At 50.0% G+C, this 22,193-nt stretch overlaps 1 protein-coding gene across 2 annotated transcripts; it reads right to left on the reverse strand.

Annotated features, from left to right (window-relative positions):
- Nucleotides 1–100: 100 nt before the first annotated feature.
- RNF169 (ring finger protein 169) lies at nucleotides 101–21,233 on the reverse strand. Of its 2 annotated transcripts, XR_006017680.1 has the most exons (7): nucleotides 20,903–21,233; nucleotides 12,446–12,522; nucleotides 7,581–7,727; nucleotides 6,768–6,880; nucleotides 5,979–6,078; nucleotides 3,176–5,310; nucleotides 101–1,830 (listed from the first exon to the last, which is right to left on the reverse strand). XR_006017680.1 is itself a non-coding variant. In XM_042037985.1 (6 exons), the coding sequence occupies exons 1-6, from the start codon at nucleotides 21,231–21,233 to the stop codon at nucleotides 4,108–4,110; spliced, it is 1,971 nt and encodes a 656-aa protein (XP_041893919.1). In that variant the 3' UTR covers nucleotides 101–4,107. The 2 variants fall into 2 exon arrangements, 1 of the variants encoding a protein (XP_041893919.1); XM_042037985.1 differs by having other exon boundaries at nucleotides 101–5,310.
- Nucleotides 21,234–22,193: the final 960 nt, after the last annotated feature.

Genomic DNA, 22,193 nt, shown 5'->3' on the forward strand with positions numbered 1-22,193 from the left:
TTACTCCACAACCTCCTTCAGCTGGAGGCAAGTGTCACCTGTCTGGGACAAGCAGCAGTAGGATCCTGCTTGTTTTCCAAGCACAGCAAGAAACGGGGAGTTTCACTGTCAGAACCTGGTTTTATTCCGTTTGAACCTCGGCCTTTGCCCTGCAGTTCAAGTCCTGGTTGCTGTTAAAACGAACACTGTTATTTGTACACATTTGTTGGCATATTTCTGGTTTGTGACAATTGTTTCACAAGCAGGATTTACTCTGTTTCAAACAACAGAAGCCACAACATGACAGACGCCTGCATGTCATTCCACTCACACATTTCACACATGCAAGTCAGCGGTCCTTTGGTGCCTTCCATCGCTGGGTAACACATTCAGGTGAAGCCACGGGGGTGCAGCTGAGACCAGAACAACCGTGAGAGTCTGTAACCAGCCGGTGCTCTGCTGGCGCGCGGAGAACACGAAAGCACGACGATTGAAAGCGTTACTGGAGAAAAAGTGTAGCGACATCTAGGTCGGTTTTGAACAGTTTGACAGCAAATCCCAAGGAAACCAGGCGCACACCCCCATCCGTGACCAGCTGAAGGTTTTCCCATTTGCATAGTGAAGAGCTAACTCTGGAGCGGATGCGTCGCGGTGTTGCAGGGACGCGGGGAGGGGACAGGGTGGTGTCAGGCGCGTGCGGCACGCGGGGATCATCCCAGCTCCCATCCCCAGGACACCCCGTGGGGCTCCACCACGGACAGGGGGTCGTTTCTGTCTTGCATCCCCCACCGGGCAAGAGGGTCCAGGTTCTCCCGAAACGCTTCCCCTCGTGTGTGGGACAAACTCTTTGCCAACCTTCTGCTGGACAACCGGGAGGCAGGACAGGGCTGTCGGAGGGCCCAGGTGGAGCCCTGCCCTCGGAGCATTGCTAAAGGCTTGTTTTCTAAAATCAGTGAGAGTCTTTAAGGCTTCGATCTCCCCCTTTGCTTTCACTGAGAAAATACAAAGAAGCGCTTGTTCAAGCTACACTTCATGACTACTGTGCACTGCATGTACAATAGCATTGGAAGAGAAATACTGACAATATAGAACAACGTCATACAATCACCTGGCATGATCCCTTTTGGCACTTTTCCTTCATTTATCTGATCTCGCTGACTCCAAACACAGATCTTTCCATACGGTTTTTCCCAGGCAGAGAGCCCCAGAGGGTCAGAAAGCAACTTTCTGGGAGTCGGTGGCATCTTTGGCAGACACAGTCCTTCTGTCACGGAACCAACCCCAGCCCCTCCGGATTAGACAGCTTCACATTTTGGGAGGACACTCCCATGCCCATGCTGTCCCACAGCCAGCAAGGAATGCCTTCATCCCAGAGGGAAGGCAGCTGAGGGTTACAAAGGACTTTCAGAGAAGTGTGAATAAATACTTGGTTTAATCTTGTGCTGCATCCACCATTCAGCACGAGGTGTTTTCCTTCTCAGCTGGCATGATTTCTGGCAAAGGTGGCGTCATTCCTGACCTTTACAGGGGAGAGGCTGAGAATTCCTGCTCTTTTGAGTGTAATTATTTACAGTTTTTGTTGTTTTGTGCAAGCTTACCTAAACTTCGAGAGTGTTAAATTAATAAAACATTCATCCTGGCTTTGCATCGCCACAACCCTTCCACATGATTGTGATTCCACATCCAAAGGTCTCCTTGAACGCAGATGCCATGGCCCGTGCACGATGCTTGGGGAGTTGGAATCTCTGCTTTGGGGGCAGCTGGGAGCACGAGGGGTCCCATGAAGGTTTTTTTGGCTGGGGACAAGCTCCAGCCCAGGCACTGCCTCCTGCACTTCTGCCCAGCTTGGACCTGGAACCAGGAAATTAACACACAAACCCCAAAATATTTATAAAATCTTTTCAAAAGAAGATATTTAAGACACTGGCCTAGTGCATTGGACTGTGAAATCTGTTTAAAGAGGGGAAAGAAAAGATACATTCAGCGTGTAAATCTATTTTTTTGTAGTGTAAGCAGCCCAGGCCTGGCTGAACCCCCACAAACACCATGAGAAAAAAGGAAACTGCTTAGGGAAGTCTGTTTGGGGCTCCAGGGATGAGCTGCAGAGAAGGGGGCCTGTAAAAATAATTCTCAATCTAAATGCACCTGGGAAGTGCATATTTTAGCTCCAAGTGTTGGGACAAACAGCACGGATTCCAAGTTAAAGCTGTGGCTTTCCCTCCTGAGCTCCAAGGGCAGATCCAGGCCGTCACTACTTCTCTCTGCGCTGTTCTTCTAGGTCCAGTCAAGGCTCTAATTCCTTAATTTCCTTCTAATTCACAGCTGGAAAGAGGAGCAGGATTCGGTTTGGGTCAAAAGCGCCTGCTTCAAGCGGCACCTGCCAAGGCTGCGGCGCAGGAGAGGGCCCGGAACGCTGGGAAGGCAGAGCAGGCCAGGTGTCACCAGCCCCAGGTACAACTTTAACCATCCAGTAGTTTGTGTGGCAAGGAGATACAGAGATAGAGATATATATTATGGAATCATTGCTATAAGATTTCTCAAAACAAAAGTGTCGATCTGTTGAAATATAGTATTTAAAATATATAAATTTTACCCAATAAAATATAAGATTTCTTTTTTTTTCTTTTTTTTAAAATCCAGTTCAATTAGGAAAAAAAAACCTGCCAGGGTCCTTGCAGTGAAAAAGAAAACCAGTTCCTCTTTTGTTTTTGACCATTTAAGATGGAGGGAGAAAATTAAACCATTTTTAGATAGAGGAAATTGGGCAATGCTGTTGTCTTAGATCAGATCCGTCTATTTATGTGCACTGGCTGCCCTCCCTTCACACCATCCCTAGGGAATTTTGCCCCAGCACTGTGCTCATCCCAAAAACATCCCTGCCACCTGGCACACGGTGGGGGCAGGATGGGTAATGCTGCAGCCCCCGCCCTGGGCAAAGGTCCCCGTGGGCTCCGAGGGTCCTAGTGAATACTCTGCAAGGCAGCTGTCAAGGATTGAGCTGGAACGCTACTTTTCAAGCTACATTACTGGAAATAATCCATGAAATGAATCCATGGGAGAGTGTTACAAACACTCAGAGGGTGGCCTGCCACATCTGTGCAGAGAACACATGCTCCACCAAGCCCAGGCTCTGAGCCAGCTCTGCTCCAGGCCCCACTTCATGCCTGGAAGTGGAAGTTTTTAGTGCATTGCTCACCTGAGCTTTCTTAGTGGTTTGAACCTGAAGGCAGGGAGCTGGAGCAGGGCAGGGCAGCGCACTGGGGCAGCGGGGCTCCCGTCCCATCGGGTGCCTGGAGAGCACAGCAATGCGCCGGATCACTTGGGATGCTCCTCCGGGACATGCAAGGACAGGCCTTAGGTGTGCTGAGAGAGCTCTGAACCGAGCAGGGGACGTGTCAGCTGGGAGGACATCCTTCCTCGACATCCATCCTGAAACTCCCTGGCTGGCCTTTCCCTTTCTTCAATATCATAGGGAAGAACAGGAAACCCTCTTGGTTTGGAAAAGACATGGTCTGGGAGAAAAGCTCCCTGGGTCCCAGTGCTCAGCGTGCAGCTTCAGCTGCTCCACCTGAGCTCTCTCCCCTGTCACAAACATGAAATTACAAGTCCCTATCAGGTTTTTCAGTAAAATCCTTATTTCAGGTCTTTCTTTTCACTGTATTTGGCCTTCTGCTTCAGAAAAGTGACAAATGATCTGTAGTGCTGGTGCAGACAGTGAGATACATTCATTTGGAAGTACTGGGGGGGGGGGCTCTGTTTAGGACTTCCCAGAAGAAACACGGAGCATGGATAAGAGCCGGACCCCACAACCAGATGTGGCCTGATCGCACGTGTGCCCGACTGCGTGTGGAGGTCTTGCAGAGTATTCACAGGGATGACAGACAATTCCTTCAGACCAACGGACCAGAGAGGACCGGAGGATTTTTTTTTCTCATTCTCTCTTTTTTTTGTTTTTTTTTAAAAAAACCTGAAAGGACTCTGGCTTCTCTCTGAACTGGACCTAGAAATGTCTTACCACCGAAATGAAAAAACAATTGCATGGGTGGAAGTAGGGCAAAAAATAGTTTTCCTATAAGATAATCTGATAAACCTCATCGTCCTCTAGAAAGGCAACATCGTCCAGCAGTGCTACTTGGCACCCAGAGTGCTCTTGGACCGCAGCAGATACCGATCCACGCGGACTTTCCGCCTATCCACTGTCCTGTTCTCGCTGTCGAAAATCCGCTGCAGGTGCAGGGCCAACCTCCTGTCCTCCTCCTCTTGCTGGAGCTTCTGCTCCACGTCCCTAACCTCTGGAGGCAGGCCCACCTCCCCTGCCACGTGCCTCAGTCTTTTGACGGAGCCGTTGTGCTCCAAGTGCTTTGTTTTGCAGTGTCTCTTCCGGCCTCGCCGCAGCAGCGGGGGCTGCTCCCCGATGATGTTCTCCACAGAATTGCAAGTGCTGTTCTGTACGTTGATCAACTCACTGTTGTTCAGGTATTTCAGCTGCTTTTTCCCCGACGGCTTGATGGGGACTCCAAGCGCGCTGGTGTCAGGCAGTGAGGCGCTGACACCCATGAGTCTTCTGCTCAGCATTTTTGGGCCTAGACTAAGACAGGATTTGTCCATGAATGTATTCACTTTTAGGTCAGGGACTTCAGACACTCGTGTGTTTAGGGCGGTTACGTTTGATCTCACATCTGGTTCATCAGCACCGTCATCTGTGGTTAAGGCCTGTGAACTTCTGCTCTTCTCACTCCCTCTTCCCAGCTTCATTTCACTGACAGAAGGGAAGAAATCCAGCTCAGCGCGAGGCTCTCCTGTAGTGTCAGGTGGAAGGTGATCATCCTGCACTTGTGGCTGCTCTTTAGTGCAACTGCTGGAGTTGGTGATGTCAGGAACCACGGTGTCTTCCCCGGGCTCCGAAGCCAAGGACGTAAGGGTCGCTTTAGAGAGAGTCTTTTTGATCTGACGCTCCTGAAATATCTGCTCCCATTTTTTCAGTATTCTAGGACTGGCCTCATAGGTGGTTGGCTTCTGCAGGCTGCGGTTCAGGTTTCTGGGGGTGGATTTGATGATGAGGGGGCTCAGGACTCTGCCATCGGGAAGCCTCTTTGGGGGAGTGCACGGGGAGCAGACGATGGGCTTGAAGTGGTTGAGCTCCTCCGAGATGCTGTCATTGCTCTCGGGGCTGATGGATCGCTCGGGCCTGTGCAGGGCCGACAGGGAGGACACGGCATTGAGGACCAGGCGCTTCTCGGCCATCAGGTCCGGGGCGGACAGGCAGCGGTTGTTCTGCGTGGACGACAGCACCCCGAGCAGCGGCGTCGACGCGCCGGTGATGGGCAGCACCTGCAAGGCAAGGCAGCACAGCTGGGAAAGCCGCTCACGGAGGTGCACACGGGCAAGCGAGCGTGCGAGAGGAGGCCGGCACAAAGGATGGCTGCCGCACACGGCTGCCCCTGCCCGCCTCTGCCGGTCACAGCACCCCCCGTGGGACATGATGTGGGACATGAGCAGGAGACTCCGGAGTCCAGCATGATCGGGGTGTCAAATTTATTACAGTCTAAGAGCTGCTCTTGCCACAAGTAACAACCACTCCGATGGCAAAATCACACAGCCACAGGATGCTTTGGGTGAGGAGGAACTTGAAAGACCATCTCATTTCCACCCTCTGCCATGGGCAGGGACACCTTCCACTAGACCAGATTCCTACAAGCCCAGTCCAACCTGGCCTTGAAATGTGTTTTCTCTTTACCTGAATAAATCAGCCTGATAAGAACCCTTTCAACCTCCAATTAGCCTCCAATGCTACACAAGAACCCTGACACCTGTCTGCTTTTCTGCTTAGCAATTCCTAACCCAGCAGGTTTTATTGGGAGGCACAAGGAAGCGATTGGCCCCATGGTGATAACACAGTGCCACAAAGCCCATATTTTATATCTCCAGATTACCGCTGCTGTGTAACCTCAGATAAGAACACTTACACACAGGAACCTGTTTCCAGATGCTGCCTGTACCTTTGTTTTGGTGGCTGGGGCTGATCTCTGCCTGCTCTTGGATCTCTCCTGAATGGTGTCATTGCAGCTCCGACTCCTTTCCACCTTGGTGGTTAAATTCCTGAAAAGCAGATGGGTGAGAACAGGAGACTGTTCATGACCTTAGGAACAACCAGCTCAACAGCCCTGGCAGTAGCTACCTGTGGGAGAGGCATCAGCCTTGGCAGCGCCCGGTTGGCAGAGATATTTCCTATGCCCTCAGCAAAAAGGGATCCAGGAATCTCGGGTTTCCGGCAGAGTCCCAGTCTGCGGTCCCAGGCTCCGCGCTGAACACACGGACACCTCCGCCCACGGCTCACAATTAACCGAGGTCAGTGCTAACGAGGAAGCTGGGGAAACCCCTTTGCTTCTCACGTGGAAACACACCTGGTTACTCAGCTGCTCCTGCTGTGCCGAGCAGCAGCTTTCCAGGGAAAAAGCTGTTTGGGGCTGATGCTATCCCTTCATACCTGTGCTGGAGAAGGAACCGGCACTCTTGAGTTCATCCTACAGAATTTTGATTTCTGACTAATGGTTTGAATCTACAGGCAATGATTTTTCTCCTTCATGGGATAAACGTTAACTTCCAGGTAGGAAGTAATCAGACAGACACCACATTCTACCAGTGAGTCTGTTCTAAAATTCCAGAAAAAAAATCACGTATTTTAGATTGGAACCACCATTTGAATTAGAGCATCTCAGGTGTGTTTAAAACAAGTCGAAAGAACATCTTTAAAGGACATTATTCTGAATAAAGTCTCAGCATCTTACCCTGAAAGGAAAGCAAAGGAGTAGGCACTGGTCTTGGAAACAAAAGCTGACCGATGTGTTTGCTTGCCCTGGAATGGTTCTTCATTCTCGGAATCCGAGAGACGTTCAGGAAACTGAAGTCAATCAAGGAAGAGTTAGCTGACATGTACAACAAAAAGAATAACTTGGAAAATAAAGATCTTTCTTGCAGAAGTGTTAAAGATCCCCAATTTCCCCATTTCTGATCATACTGAGAGGACATAAGGCATAAATAAAACAAAAATAAGCGCATAGCTCCTGTATATAGCTGTTAGTCATCAAATAACATTAATTTATTGATCAAGAAAATGTGGGAAAATTCTACAATAAAGGTTACTACAGGGTGTTGGTTACTCAGCCCCCATGGGTCAGCCCATCAAATGGAAATTCTAAGAGCATTTCCCGCAGAGCCTCCCACATGAAATGGGAAATAGCCAAAAGTCAGCATGAAGAATGTGTTGAACTTCAGTTGTACAACTTCACTGCAGAAGATTCATGGAGAAACGTTCATGGAAATGCATGCAAGCCTGAAGACCAAGGATATCCCCAAAGCTGAGGGGAGCTGGTGTGTTTGGAAGAGTCACGTAGTAGAGGGTAAAAGGGGGATCAGAAACCTCTAGAAGAACATCTGCAGCCATAACAAACCTTAGAAGACAGTTCTCATTAACAAGGATCTTTAAAATCTGCCAGCTCAAAGCCTTCAAAAACTGTAAAAACTCAATCAAGGAATCCTGGAAAGCCAAAGAATGAAAATTCTGATATATGGGCAGGAAGGAGAAGCATGAGCTTACTTACACACTCTTGGTTCCCTTTCAGCACTACAGATTCATCTTTTTTCTGCTGTTCCTCCATTTTTCTTTTCCCTACATCCATGTCATCTAGAATGAACTTGTTAATCAGATCCTCAGATGTCTTTTCTTCTTGTAGTTTCTCTTCTCTCAGCTGGAAATAATGACAAAAGAGGTAGAGTAGTTATAATTTGAAGTCCTACACTTACAGACTGGCAAGACCAAGAGTTAGGTCACATCATTTAATTTTGTGCCTTCATTTCTCTACTCTAGGGTAGAGCCACTGCCTCTGTCTCACAGTAATGTGAAGATTGGTTTGCTTCTACACCACATTTGTGTTTTATACACAAGTATCGCGGATTTTATCTTCTTTGCAAAACAACAAAGGCACCGTGAGGCCCAGGGCTGGACAATGCCTTCTCTGCCACTGTATTTTCTGAAATACAAAAAGCTTTTCTCTACTTGTAGATGATCATACTGGATATAAAAATGTGCACAACTAGTTTTCTGCAAGCTGTGATATTTCAGTTTTAGCCATCCGACGGCCTGACATGCAGCACACACAATTTGGCAGACACATAAGCAGCATCACCTAAAATAAAAGGTGAGATGCAGCAATTCCCACGTTGAAAGCTACACGAGAGATGAACTCCCATTGTTTCACTATGTGCTGGGATGGAGAAGATCCAGAGAGGCCACCTTACCCCTGACAGCTGACTCCAGGCACAACGCTTGAATTCAGTTTCAGACGCAGCGGAGAAGTGCAAGGGAATGCCAGGATCTGGGACACAAGGTACACGGACCCTGACAGGCTGCCTGTCCTGCTGCACTCTTTTGCACCTTACCTAAGGACTCAAACTCCCCTTTTCTGCCAGGACCTCTTTTTTTTTGCAGACTTGCTATCAAAACCAACAATACCCCTTTTCTCCTCCTTTCCACCACCTTTTCCTGATGAACAGGCTCAGCAGAACACACTTCAGATAACGCCACCTGATCGTCCCTGCCCAGGGTAACATCATCCAGCTCCCTTCTCCCTCCATCACCCAGCCATTTTCCCAGCTTGTGTCCTGCCTCTTGCTCAACTTAGACACAGCCCAGGAATAGCCTACATGTGTCTGTATATAGAACAGATCCTCCCTCCTTCCTCCATCCACCCTCCGTGCAGAAGTCATCCAGACCTTTGATTGACACATCTTCATCCCGCTCATGAACCACAGCACCAGGAATTCAAATCCCCGTGTTCTTCCTCATATTTGGGCCTAGGCATCTCAGGTGCTTAACAAGCTCCCTAACTCATAAAGGCAGCGGGGGATGTTGCAAAAACTCCTCATTCTTCCAAAAATATTTAGTGTTTTTCTTCCCTGCTGGAGGAGGGGAAAACCCCGAAAGTCTGGACATATGGATGACAAACAAAACAGAGTTCACGCGCCATTACATGAAAAGCACATTGTGATTTTCAAATTGGGAAGGACCCGAATCCTACTGAATCCAAACCCCCAGAGATGAGGAAGAGAGAAACAAGGAGGAAAACAAGGAGGAAACAAGGCAGAAAGCAGGAAAAACTCCACTGTTTGGCTGATTGTGGGTGTTCAGCAAATATTTTCAAAGACCAGTTTGACTCCTTGCTTAGAGTTGTTTTAAGATCTATCTTTAAATTCCTCATCTATTAATAATCTCAAGCAGTAACTACAACAGTGTCTGACTAACATAGACTGTCACCACCTGATGTGGACGTGATGAATAGTCTGCTCTAAGTCAACAATATTTCTGCCTTTTTTGAAGCATCTGAAAAACAAATTCACATCAAGATTTATCATAAAGATTTTTTTTTTTTTGGCTGGCTGAAATACTACCCAACACTCATGTTCCTCCTGTATTTCTCAGGTGAAAGAAAGTTATATGGAAATATTCCCTTTTCTGGCTAAATTATAAAATTATACTCAATTCCCAAATTGAAAGACACAAGAATATGTAACAACACACAAGAACATTTAAGGATTTCGGGCAAATCCATGGCATAATTAGTGTGAGGTGACAACCCAAGTTTTGCTGACAGTGAAGTCAAAAAGGCAACAACAGGATCCTAACCCTAATTAATAGAATACAAAAAAGAATTTAGGTCCAGAATTAAGGCTGCAAACAAAATCATACTCTAATGATAAAATCTGTACTAATTACAAAAATAATAATCTGAAGTAACCTTAATGTAAATTATCTCCCAGAGAATTTGCTTCCAGACGTGGCAATACTGTGCTGGGACAGGAGGACAAGAAACTGAAACAATGTCGTGTGAAACATGTACCCTGGGAGAAGGACCTCATGTTACCTGAGTAGCATCTCTGAAATACTGGATGCAGGACCAACAGCTGCTGTTAACAGCACAGTTATCAGACAATGCATTTTAGCCCTTTTGGATACCACAACTGCAGGGGAGAAAAAGTGCTGTACAAGCAATCGATAATTTTTCACTCAACGCACGCCCATTTCAGGACCATCATTCCTGACACTAACATTTATTTCCAAAAGTTTGGCAAACTCACATTTGGTATCTTCTCTTGCCTCCACAAACCGTCCAGGTTTGCTCCCTCCCGGAGCCTGCTCCGTCTGCCCTGGCTCTGGGAAGCTGCGTGTCAGCACATGCCTCAGGTAGGAGTTTCCCTCCCACTGCGTGTGCTTACAAGCAACAGACTTGCTTGTGATAAAAAGACAGCTGGACAGGATAAGCTAGGGTTTTAGTACACAGAAATGACAGCCTCCACTGGAAGAACATAAAATGCAAGAGCACCAAGGGCACAAAAGAGAGAAAACCCATCTCGCTATCCTGCACAGACAGCAAAAATCTATCTCATTCTGAAAGCCAGTTGAGAAAATTCAACTATGAGATTATCCCCGTCAAATTATGCTACCACTTTGTTTTCAACTGCAAAAGGCTGGGAAGCAGGTCAACAGTTCAGATTTATAAAACAACTCCCATCTGGGAGATGTAAAAAGGTTTGGAAATGCTCCTTGCCCTTCCTCAGGAGGAAAGCCCCGGTTATCCCCATTCCATGGGCAGGGAAGCTGGGATGAAACCCCATGTCTTGAGACGTGGAAGGAAATCCAATCAATATACAAGTTTAGACTCCCAAACCTCAGATTCTGTCTCCTCCTGCCTAATTCAGACACCAAGAGACTCTTGGTAAGTAGCAACAGGCAGAATTTTGCTTCCCTACAACTTCCTGACAGGAGGGTAGAGCCAGATGGGAGTCAGTCTCTCATCCCACGCAACAAGTGACAGGACAAGAAGAAATGGCATCGAGTGGCACCAGAGGAAGTTTAGGTTGGATATCAGGGAAAATTTCTTCCCTGAAAGGGTAGCCAGTCATTGGCACAGCTGCCCAGGGCAGTGGTGGAGTCCCCATTGCTGGAGCGGTTTAAAAGCCATGTGGATGTGGCACTGGAGGACGTGGGATAGTGTTGGCGTGGCAGTGCTGGGGGAACGGTTGGACTCCATCTCAGAGGGCTTTTCCCATCTAAATGATTCTGTGATTCTATTCTGATTCCATTAATAAGGACACAGTGTGACTGCATCATCAGTTGTCATTTTACCAGCAAAATTTCACTGCCATTTCCTCTTAGATGACGATTCACAGAATCTCCTCCCACACAGCTCTTTCAGCTGAGCTTCACAAAAAGCCGTTTAAGCTGGCAGGGGGAAGAAACCCATCTCCCATCTGGCAGGGGGCAAGAAGGGGAAGGCAGCAGGCTGAACAAGAACAAGACAAAAACATGCCAAAAAGCCAGAAACTAGGTAAAGTATTTCCTTCTGACTGGAAGGGAAGGGAGACGTGTTGGCACTGGACTGCACGTGGTATCTTTTTGCTGAAGTCAAAAAATACAGATATAAAAACCTGACCGTGCTGCAAATGTGCTTTCTTAAACTTGATAGAGAATTGTTGCTGAAAATGCCTCAAGTCCCACAGCTTTGCACACAAAGTGTCCCTGCCTTCCAGGCAAGGCACCTGAATTGGAGAAGAGCTTGCAATTCCTATGATCAGTTAATGAAATAGCCAAAGTTATCTCAGCAACCTGCAGTGACACTGTCCATCAGTGGATAATTCCACACAAGGAGAAGCAGGAGGGAAGGCCCTTCCATGCTTTTTAACTGTCTCCTCACACACACGCATTTCTCAGATTAATTATTGACCTGAGAAATCACCTAGGTGGTATTTTCCTACTCAGACAAGGCTGTTTTTCTAACTCAATCAGCCTCCCAGCCCTTTCTACACTTGTTGAGATCTGCAAGTGAAAACCCAAAGAAAATTCTTCAACAATGAAAAACCCCTCCGGTTCGTTTTCCCCAGCAGGTAAAATAATCAGCAAGGAGACGGACCCATCTCAAGGGAAAACAAGATCACAAAGATCAAAACTCCAGAAAATATTTTCATGGACTTTAATTCCAAACCAGCTGAAAAGCCTTTATTCTCTTTTTTTTTTTTTTTTTTTTTGGGCCTTTAAATGACATTATTTTCTTGGCTAAAAATAAATAGAAAGCTCCAGTTTGGAATAGTTTGTTTTTGAGGAGAAGGATGTTACTGCAGGAGATGTCTTATGCTGCAAAAGCCTTTATGGAATTACATTCACAACCAAACAGTCACTCCAAAGAAGGTACATTTCCATGATCTGGAAGGCAGACTAAGACAGCAAAATTTGGCTTCTACATGCTCAAATACAGCCATTTCCTGAACTGGATGAACAGTATGAGAGAATAAATGACCTTTGTTACAGAAGAGGAAAAAAGAGCCCTTCAGGTTTCCCTACAGGTAGGATGGCATTCCTGCAGGAAATCCAAGTTATTCTGGAAGAAAAAACACAATTACCCAGAATACTGACCTTCCTTAGCTGGCTTTCATATTCTTCTCGGAGTTCCCCTGTTTTGCTTAATTTAATGGGTGCTCTGAATATAAAGTCTGGAAAGAAAAGGGAAAAAAAAGGAAACACTTTTTAGTGCAGGGTAGCTGGTGTTGGCCATTATTTCCCAAAAAGGGTGAGATCTCCACAGGCTGCACAAGAGGTTCTGCAGCACTTTTCTCAACCCCAGATGTTTATATTCTGCCACTGCTATCACAGCTCTGTTTAACATACAGAAACATGGGGAGGAGGATGGCCAAGTAATCCCACTTTGCACTTCCTGAGTTTCCTTTGAGATTCTCAAGAGTCCTTGACAAGCAGTTAAGCAATCGGGGAGCACTGGGACGATGTAAACACAGGGGTGAAGTAACAGCCCGGAGATTTCACAGGGAATCTGAGTTCCAGGAATAAAGCCAGGACTGAGGTGCCTGCTGCAGCCAGACACCCCAGGCACACAGGCTGCCAGCAGCAGCCCCGCACCTCGAATTCACGCCGCTGCCCTCCTGCCACTGCCGCCGATGCACGGAGACCGCCCCCGTTTTCTCGATGAGGTCTCCTCCACATCCCCTCCCAGCCGCAGCAGCACAGCCTTTTTCCCGCTTGCCGTGCACTCCCCAGACCAGCGTTTGGAAGCTGAGCGGGCAGGATGCTGTGTCTGGCAGAAATTCCCTGTCCTGCTCCCACTTCCTCCCTTTCCCCTCGGGAATTCAGAAACCAAAAGCATACTGGCATGGGGTTATAGCTTAACCTCCATCCCTGGAGTCTGTTACTCCCAAAGGACTCCCTTGCTCGCATCAGCCTCAAAGCTCCCTCCCACTTCTGTGCAGTGCAAGTCTGGGCAAGTTGCACTTCACTTGGAGGAGCTCGGAGGGAAAAGGGAACAACCAGAACAAAACAACAACCCCTGGACAACCATCCTGGCTCAATCCCTATCAGTATTCCAGGCAGGGCACAGCACAGTTCATCATACCAGTGTGCTGTGGTCAGGATGGAACAGGTTTGAGCAAGGAAGAAACATCAGGGGTACTTCCTTTTCCCACCCTGCTAAAATTAAAGGATATAAACCAGCAGCTCCACCACATGTTTTCACAGAATCCCAAAATCATTTAGGTTAGGAAAGATGTCTGAGACCATTAAGTCCAATCTGTGACCGATCCCACCTTGTCCCCAGCCCAGAGCACTGAGTGCCACGTTCAGGCCTTCCTTGGACACCTCCAGGGATCGGGACTCCAACACCAACCCGGGCAGCCCCTGCCAACGCATGACCACCTTTTCAGTGAAGAAATTCCTCCTGATGCCCAGCCTGAGCCTCCCCTGGCACAGCCTGAGACTGTTTCCTCTCCTCCTGTCCCTGTTCCCTGGGAGTAGAGCCCAAAACCCCCCCTGGCTGCCCCCTCCTGTCAGGGAGTTGAGGAGAGACAGAAGGTCCCTCCTGAGCCTCCTCTGCTCCAGGCTGAGCCCCCCTCACAGAACTTCCCTTATTTAGGAAGTGTTTTTATTTGGCTCAAAACAAAAGGTTCATGGCAGGGTGGGTGAATCAAACACCCAATGACCAGCTGCTGACTATTCTGCCAGGCATCCTCTGATTCACGGCCACATTTCCCTCCTCCCTGGGGATGGCCCACAGCCCCACTGCCCAAACATGCCATTTACAGACTGATGAAATCCTGTTACCACCTGTCCTGCTTTCCTCTGGTTTCCCCTTTCAAAGTTCCTAGGGAGCCCTGTAACTTCAGTCCCTCCTGCTGGTGAGGGTGAGTGCAAACTCTGCAGCCTCTGAAGAGGCAATTGCTGCCAATGCCAGAGCTGCACAAATCACAAAGCATTTATCTAATATTCGTTTCAGAGGGAGAAAAATAATCTCATGTAAGCAAACATTAAGCGTATAGACTATAAGGCCTTTTTATCTCATTAAAAAGCTGCTATTCCCTCATACTCAGAGGCCTGCACGAGCCAGGCTTGTTTTTAAAGGAAAACATCCCAAATGTCCCTACACATGTGATAAAAATCCCAAGCGATGTTGATGCTGGGGGGGCCAGGCTGCATTCCTTGCTCCTGCTTCTGCGCCCGCAATCGGCCGCACTGGAAACCTTCCACGGCTTCCCAAAATGTTTTTTCAATTGTGTCCTTGAGCGGTTCCAGTTCTTTGTGAACTTTATCAAGCTGAATTTCCACAGAGACAGTCCCAAGAGCAGCAGCAATCTGTAACTCGCCTGCAGCAAACTTCAATTACTTCTCAATGTTTAAGGCTTGTCTCCAGAGCTATAAAGGTGGAGTTTTTCCCTCCAGGGCACGAGCTAACCTGAAGGAAACACGCACCAGGAAAGATGAGCCACTGTCATCGCTCTCATTTCTCACTAGGGTTCAGCAAGCTGGAAGAAATTTTAAATGATGGAGTAACATTTATGTGTAAGTTGTGGTGGTTTAGCTAAAGGGGTCCAACACCAGGTAGAGACAACTTCATCAATAGTATCTTTATGTAACAACTTGGATATTTTACAGATGGGTCAAAAAGAGATGAGACTCCAAATTTCCAACTCTGTATAAAAGAGATGAAAACAAAAATGTATGCAAAGCTGTGTATGTGCATTTCACAGCACTGCAGGATGGGTCAGGCTGCAAGGGACTACTGTGGCTCACCTGGTCCCAGCTCCCTGCTCCAGCAGCACCATCCCAGGGCACAGGGCACAGGATTGTGTCCAGAGGGTTCTGGAATATCTCCAGTGAGGGAGACTCCACAGCCTCTCTGGACAGCCTGTTCAGTGCCTGGTCACTGCACAGGACAGAAGCTCTCCCTCATGTTCAGGTGGAACTCACAGGGCTCAGGCCCTGCCCGTGGCTCTGGTGCCGCTGCTGGGCCCCGGAGCAGAGCCCGGGCCCTGCCCTGAGCCCTCCCTGCAGCCAGGGACACCCAGGGCTGAGGGCCCCTCTCAGCTGGGGCTCCTCTCGAGGCTGAGCAGCCCCGGCTCCCTCAGCCTGTGCTGGGCACGGAGCTGCTCCAGGCCCTTCCTCAGCTGCGCAGCCTCCGCCGGCCCCGCGCCAGGAGCTCCCTGGCCCTGCTGTGCTGAGGATCCAGGGCTGGACACAGCACTCCAGAGGTGCCTCCAGGGCTGCCCAGAGGGGCAGCATGCCCTCTGCTGACAGGGCAGAAGGGTGCTGCACCCAAGGATGCTTCTGTCGGCACAAAACCATTCCAAGTGAAACCAGACCGGTCCTCGCACTGGGAAGAAGACAAGGTGACCAGAGCATCACATGTCTTTCTCTGGCACAGCTCCCCATGCCAATTCTGGATGTTCATGTCCAGGACAAGGCTGCTCAGCTGGTTCGATGTGTGCCACAGCCCAGGACAAAAACAAAGCAGGCAAAATCATGGAAGAAAAGGCTTTTTACTTGATTTTGCAACAGATTTCCTGCTTGCCCTTCCTCTCGACTGATCTATGGGTCAACAGAACTGGTTTCTAAATGAAGCTGACTCTGAAGGTCTGCTGGGAGTGCTGCCACTGGGATGCTCCTTCCAAGCCCACCGAGAGCACCGAAACAGTCACAGTGCCAGGATCAAACCCGGCATCCTGCTTTTTTATGCTGACATACAAGAGTTGCATCCTATTGTGCTCAGTCCTGGAAAAAACCAGCAGTGATTTCTGCACTATTTGAGAGGACAAAAGATTTTCTAATTACTTAACACTGGTTTTCTTTATAAGAGGCATCTGACTTGCAGCCTCAATCCCCCTGAATGCCTCCATCCTTTCCATGCCAGCTCGGAAGTGTGTCTTACACACCATCTCCGTGGAGCCGCACTCCTGACCAGCACATTTTATATTTACTGGCAAAAGATTCAGAAACCTCCATCTGGTGGATTCAGCAACATGGGCTGAATAAAAGTGAAGTTGAACTCGATTCAGAACCCTTCGGTTCCCTGTCTGCTGTTCAGAGGCTGCTGGGTTTTGCCAAACTGATGCCATCCGGCAAGTCCCAGCTCTGCCACCGGCAGCAGTGAAACCCAATCACTCCCAGCTTCCACGGAAACTTTCAGCAGGCTTTGCAGCTTCCATCTCCCTTGAGGCTTTCACTGCTTTTCCTTTTAACTCCTGGCAGTTAACACTTGCAGCTGAAGACAAAATCTTAAACATTTTTTTCAAAACACAAAACAAGAAGTTAGGATTTTTCTGACCCTAGCAGAGGTGTAACCACTATTCAACTGGAAAATCATTTTCCAAGAGTTGACGATCCACGGCCATTCCTCTCACACTGACCATTGGGGCTAACTCTAGGTCTGGTCCTCATCATTCTCTTCATTAATGGCAGACTAAAAATAATTTAAGTATTGCAGAGGGCTGGAGATGGGACAACGAGGAAAGAGATGGAGGTGCAAGCCCTGTGACAGCCTCACGGCCCCCAAAGAGGCACCCTATCCTATCTTCCCAGGAAATCTTAAATTTAACCCATCCCATTAGCAATACAACACTGTGACAAGGAGGAAAAAAAGAGATGGTGTCAGTTTAAAGCAGTTTGATGTGGGGAGCAAATCACTGATCTTCCCGAGGCAGGGAAAGGCTTCTTCAGGATTGCCGCTTCCAAAGTCGTAGCACTGTGGTCTTGAGACAAAAAAAACCAGCTCCTGACAGGCTACAGAACAACAGAAATGACAGGAAATTCAGGGATCACCAGGAAATGCTCAAGAACTAGACTGGTTTAGTCCAGTGGGGAAAGGGGAAAGCCACTGCCAGAAAAAGACTGGCAGGAAGGAGGGGGAAGTCATGTTACAAGTCTGGCAAAAACACTCCACCCCCTCTCACATGAGCATCAGTTATTGATTGCTGTGCATTGCTACTGGGCAGAGGAGAAACAAAAGAAATCTGACTCTCTGAAATGCGAGTGTACTTATTTTCTCACAATCAGGCTGGGCACCTTGCTGCAAACATGTTCTGTTCCTTCTCCTTGGCCATCTGAATCCTCAAACACACACCCGCAGTCTCCAAGCCTCCCATCTGCTGCTCCTCTCTGCCTTCCAAGAATTTCACCAAGCAACTGTTTTAATATAAGAAACCTCACTTAGCAAAGCATTGCAGCCAGCACTGCATCTCTAGCTCAAAGGGTGGCCTTACACCAGCAGGGTGCCCTCCCAGGTGCTCTGTGAACTTGGAGATGTCCAGAGAGGACGTGGGACCCATGGGCCACCTGCATCCTTCTGGAGCAGCAGCTGGCACCAGGCTGAAGGCAGCAGGGCAGCTCCAAGGGAATCAGATGCCCAGGAGCTGTCAGGAAAACCAGCCCATGCCAAGACACAACAGGCACCGACTGTGTGTCTCCGCTGATTTCTATCCCGTTTTGTTTGACAAGTGTCGTGACAAGGATTTTGACTTTATACCTATTTGGACAGCACCTAGTGCAGAATCCCCAGCCTCAGCCAAGGTCTGAGAGCTCCTTAAGCCCACTATCATGGAAGAATCCCAAAGGGAATCGCAAAAACTGGGACATGAAACCATGATTAATTAGCTGGTTTAAGCTAGAATAATCAAGGTATGTCAAGTGGTCATACTGAGTAGTTTTAAAGATTCTGCACATTTTAAGTGATTTAATGAAATACCTGAGCTTAATCAGTGTTTGGTAACAGAATCACATAATAACTGAGGTTGGCAAAGACCTCTGGAGACCCAACCCTTCTGCTCAAGCAGGGTCATCAGGAACAGGCTGCCCAGGTCCATGTCCAGTTGGATTTTAACTGTCTCTAAGGATGGAAACTCCACAACCACCCAGGGCAACCTGTGCCAGTGCTTGGTCACCCTCACAGTGGAAGGTATTTTTCTTACAGCTTGTGAAACTTGATGTGTTTCACTTTGTGTCCTTTGCCTTCTGTCCTGTCACTGCACACCACTGGGATGAGCTGGGCTCTGCTGCCTTCACTGCCCCTGCTCAGGGACCTACAGACATTGGTACGTGTATAGATACATCACGTATCCATCGATAAGGTCATGGTGATGCAGAGAGGTTCGTGAAGCTTGGGAGAAAGCAAACGTCACCCAGCCCTTCAAACAGGGCAAGGAGGAGGGTCAGCCCCACCTTGATTCCCAGGAAGCAGCTGTGCCTGGAAACCACTACTACACAAGGACAAGGTGTTTGGGAGGTAGGCCACTGGATTGAAGGAGAGGAAAGTAGGCTTAACCAATGCCTTCCATGATGAGATCGCGGGCTCAGTGGAGGAGCACAGAGCAGCAGATGTTGTTTATCCTGATCCATGAGGGCAAAGTGACTGGAGTATCTGACATTCCAGAGGAGGCTGAGAGATCTGGGGCTGTTCACCCTGGAGAAGAGAAGGCTCAGAGGTATTTCACCAATGTGTTTAAATACCAAACAGAAAGCAGAGAAGACAGAACCGGGCTCCTCCGCCTGGTAACAGGACAGGAGGAAATGGGCACAAATTGAAATAGAAGTTCTGCTGAACACAGAAAATATTTTTTTACTGTCAGGGCCGCAGAATCTCTAACCTTGTAAATGGTCATAACCCACCAGGTCACAGTTCTGGGAAACCTGCTGCTGGTGACCCTGCTTTGAGCAGGGCTTGGGTCTCCCTGCCAGCTTCAGCTATGCTGGGACCCTCCAGTAGGCCTCACTAATGTCAGGAGAAACCACATCCACTGCTCTCTCTGTGCATGTAGTAGGTCCCTGTTTGTAATGGATCATCTGCCTTTGATTCCTCACACTATGAGCCCAGCTTGCATCACAAGTGGGAATTTGGGCAGGCAGAAAATGACAGCCCACACAATGACTATGTGCCTTACTGCCAGACAGAATCACGGAATCATAGAATGGTTTGGGTTGGAAGGGACCGTGTAGATCATCTCATCCCACCCCTTGCCATGGGCCTTCCACTAGACCAGGAGGCTGCAAGTCCTGTCCAGCCTGGCCTTGGACACTTCCAGGGATGGGGCAACCACAGCTTCTCTGGGCAGCCTGTACCAGGGCCTCAGCACCCTTACAGGGAAGAATTTCGTCCCAATATCCCATCTAAACCTGCCCTCTGGCAGCGGGAAGCCATTCCCCTTCGTCCCACACAATTCAGGACAAGCAGAGAATTAAAATGAATTCTTCTTAAAAAAGCCCAGCTAAGACACTAGACCAGCATTCCTGCAGCATGGCTGGATACTCTCACCCCAGCTCGCCTGGACCATGCCGAGTCCATTTACGCACGACTGACACCACTGCCTTGGAGCAGAGATTGACTCGGCAGTTCCCACTGTCCCTTCTCCGGAGGAACCACTCCCAGCCCTTGGGCTCAGCTCCCTCTGGAGAGCCCATCTGTTCATTGATTCAGCAAATCCTTCCGCGTGAAGGCTTCCTAAATCTCTTCCAGGTTAGTGGGGTTAGTTCAAACCACCAATTTAAGCTGTTTAAGATCATCCTGCCAATTCTTCCCACAGCCAATTAGAGGATGCTGACACAAGCATGAACTGGGAGACCAGAAACACGCTCAGAAAGGAACGGGTTGGGCTAAAAGGATGTTTATCTGTAGCTTAAATCCTTGTTTGCTCTGCAGGGTTCCCCTCAGCACTGCTATGTCGCCGAAGTGGGCACTGCTGCAACACCTCTCCAACCAACAAATCCGCGTGCATCCCGAGTTCTGACAGCAGCAAGGTGGGCATCTCCGAAAGAGCAATGCCACCGTCTCAGACCAGGATTTATTTTGAAGAAAACACAGGGAGCAGTTTTCTAGGAGTTGAGGAAGGCATCTAGCGTTGGAGGCAGGGAGGAAATGTGTGACAAAAAGCCATGAACTCAGGGATGATGGACTTTCTTAATGTCAACAAGGGACTAAGACTTCCCATGGTGCAAAACCCTTCCTGTCTTGATGCAGTACAAACCTGCCCGACTCCTGGCAGCACTGTTGGATTCGTTCACTTTTGGGGCAAGGTTATCACAAAAACACCTGAGGAAGTGGGGAAACATCCCTCCCACTGGGACATCTGCTCCAGGGGATGGTGCTATCCATCCCCTCCATCTCCCGATGCCACAGAGCAGGGTGGGCTCAAGCCCACTGCCCCCTTCCCTGCTCGGCCCCGCAGGACTTGGCCTGAGTCCCTGCAAGCTCATCGCACCTCCCGCGTTTGGCCCCGCAGGACTCGGGGGAGCTGAGCCCCCGCAAACTTATCACACCTCCTACGCCTGCACACCCCCGCCGCGCCCGGGGCCGGGCTGAGCCCCCGCAAACTCATCGCACCTCAGCGCCTGACCACGCCCCCTCCGGAGCCGACCCCCCCGCAGCTTCACCGCGCACCCCGCCATGGCCACGCCCCCCGGGCTGAGCCCCCGCGAACTCATCGCGCCTCCCGCGGCAGCCACGCCCTCTCCAGAGGCCACGCCCCCGCGCCCCCCCCCCCCCCCCCCCGGCCAGGAAGGGGGGGGGCGCAGGTGCCGCCGCCGCCGCCGCCGCCGCAGCCGCACCTTGGTCCGGCGGCCGCTGCTCCCCGCCTGCTGCTCCGGCGGCCGTGGTGGCTGCGGGCTCGGCCTGCTGCCGCCGGGCCCGTGTGGAGAGGCGGCTGCGGCACAGCGGGCAGCAGAGGCCCGGGCCCTGCAGGCAGCGCTGGAAGCAGGCGAGGCAGAGCGAGTGGCGGCAGGGCGGCGTCACCGCCTCCACCAGCGCCTGCCGGCACACCGGGCACTCAGCCACCGACAGCACCACCGCGTCCTGCTCCGCCTCGGCCGCGGTCCGGCCCCGCCGCCGCCGCCCCCGCACCGCGGCCCGGCCGCCGGCGCCCGCCGCCGCCGCCGCCATCTTCCCACACTTTGAAGGGCCGCGGCGGCCACGCCCACCCCGCATAATTCATGTGGGGACGCGCCCCCACCATCCATATTAATGAGCGCCGCGCGCGCCGCGCGCTAGCCACGCCCTCTCATGAATATTCATTCCCCTCCGTTGAAGGCGGGGCCAGCCGAGCGCTTCCCGCTCTTTGTGGGGATGGGACAGCGCTGGCCACCCGGTTACTAGGGTGGGATGGAATCATGGAATCACAGATGGTTTGGGTTGGAAGGACCTCAAAGCTCACCCAGTCCCATCCCTGCCATGAGCAGGGACACCTTCCACTGTCCCAGGGTGCTCCAAGCCCCAATGTCCAGCCTGGCCTTGGACACTGCCAGGGATCCAGGGGCAGCCACAGCTGCTCTGGGCACTCTGTGCCAGGGCCTGCCCACCCTGCCAGGGAACAATTCCTTCCCAATATCCCCCCTAATCCTGCTCTCTGGCAGTGGGGAGCCATTCCCTGTGTCCTGTCCCTCCAGCCCTTGTCCCCAGTCCCTCTCCAGCTCTCCTGGAGCCCCTTCAGGCCCTGCAAGGGGCTCTGAGCTCTCCCTGGAGCCTTCTCCTCTCCAGGTGAGCACCCCCAGCTCTCCCAGCCCGTGACTGTAGTGGGTGGCCGATCTCTCTCCGTTCTTTTCCTGACCCATGAGCCTTTTGTTCAGTCTTCCCTCTGCTGTCCGGGTGAGGAGGGGAGTGATGGAGCAGCTTTGGTGAGCACTCGGCGTCCAGCCAGAGTTAAACCACCATGGATGGTGACTCAGAGCAAACCAGAGGAGGCAGAGCCTCTGCACCAGTTGCTATGGAAATCTCTTGTACTTCTCTTCTGCTTTTCATCTCCTCACTGGGGCACTAAACCAGTCAGTCTTTTCATCATATCTTAGCACCCCCTCTGATGAAGCCTCTCAGCTGCATTGGGTTGGCAGAAGAGAAAATGTGGCT

Source organism: Corvus kubaryi, unplaced genomic scaffold (assembly GCF_017639235.1).
Source record: "Corvus kubaryi isolate FWS band 111438036 unplaced genomic scaffold, C.kubaryi_AGA036_p1.0 37391, whole genome shotgun sequence".
NCBI classification, from domain to species: Eukaryota; Metazoa; Chordata; class Aves; order Passeriformes; family Corvidae; genus Corvus; species Corvus kubaryi.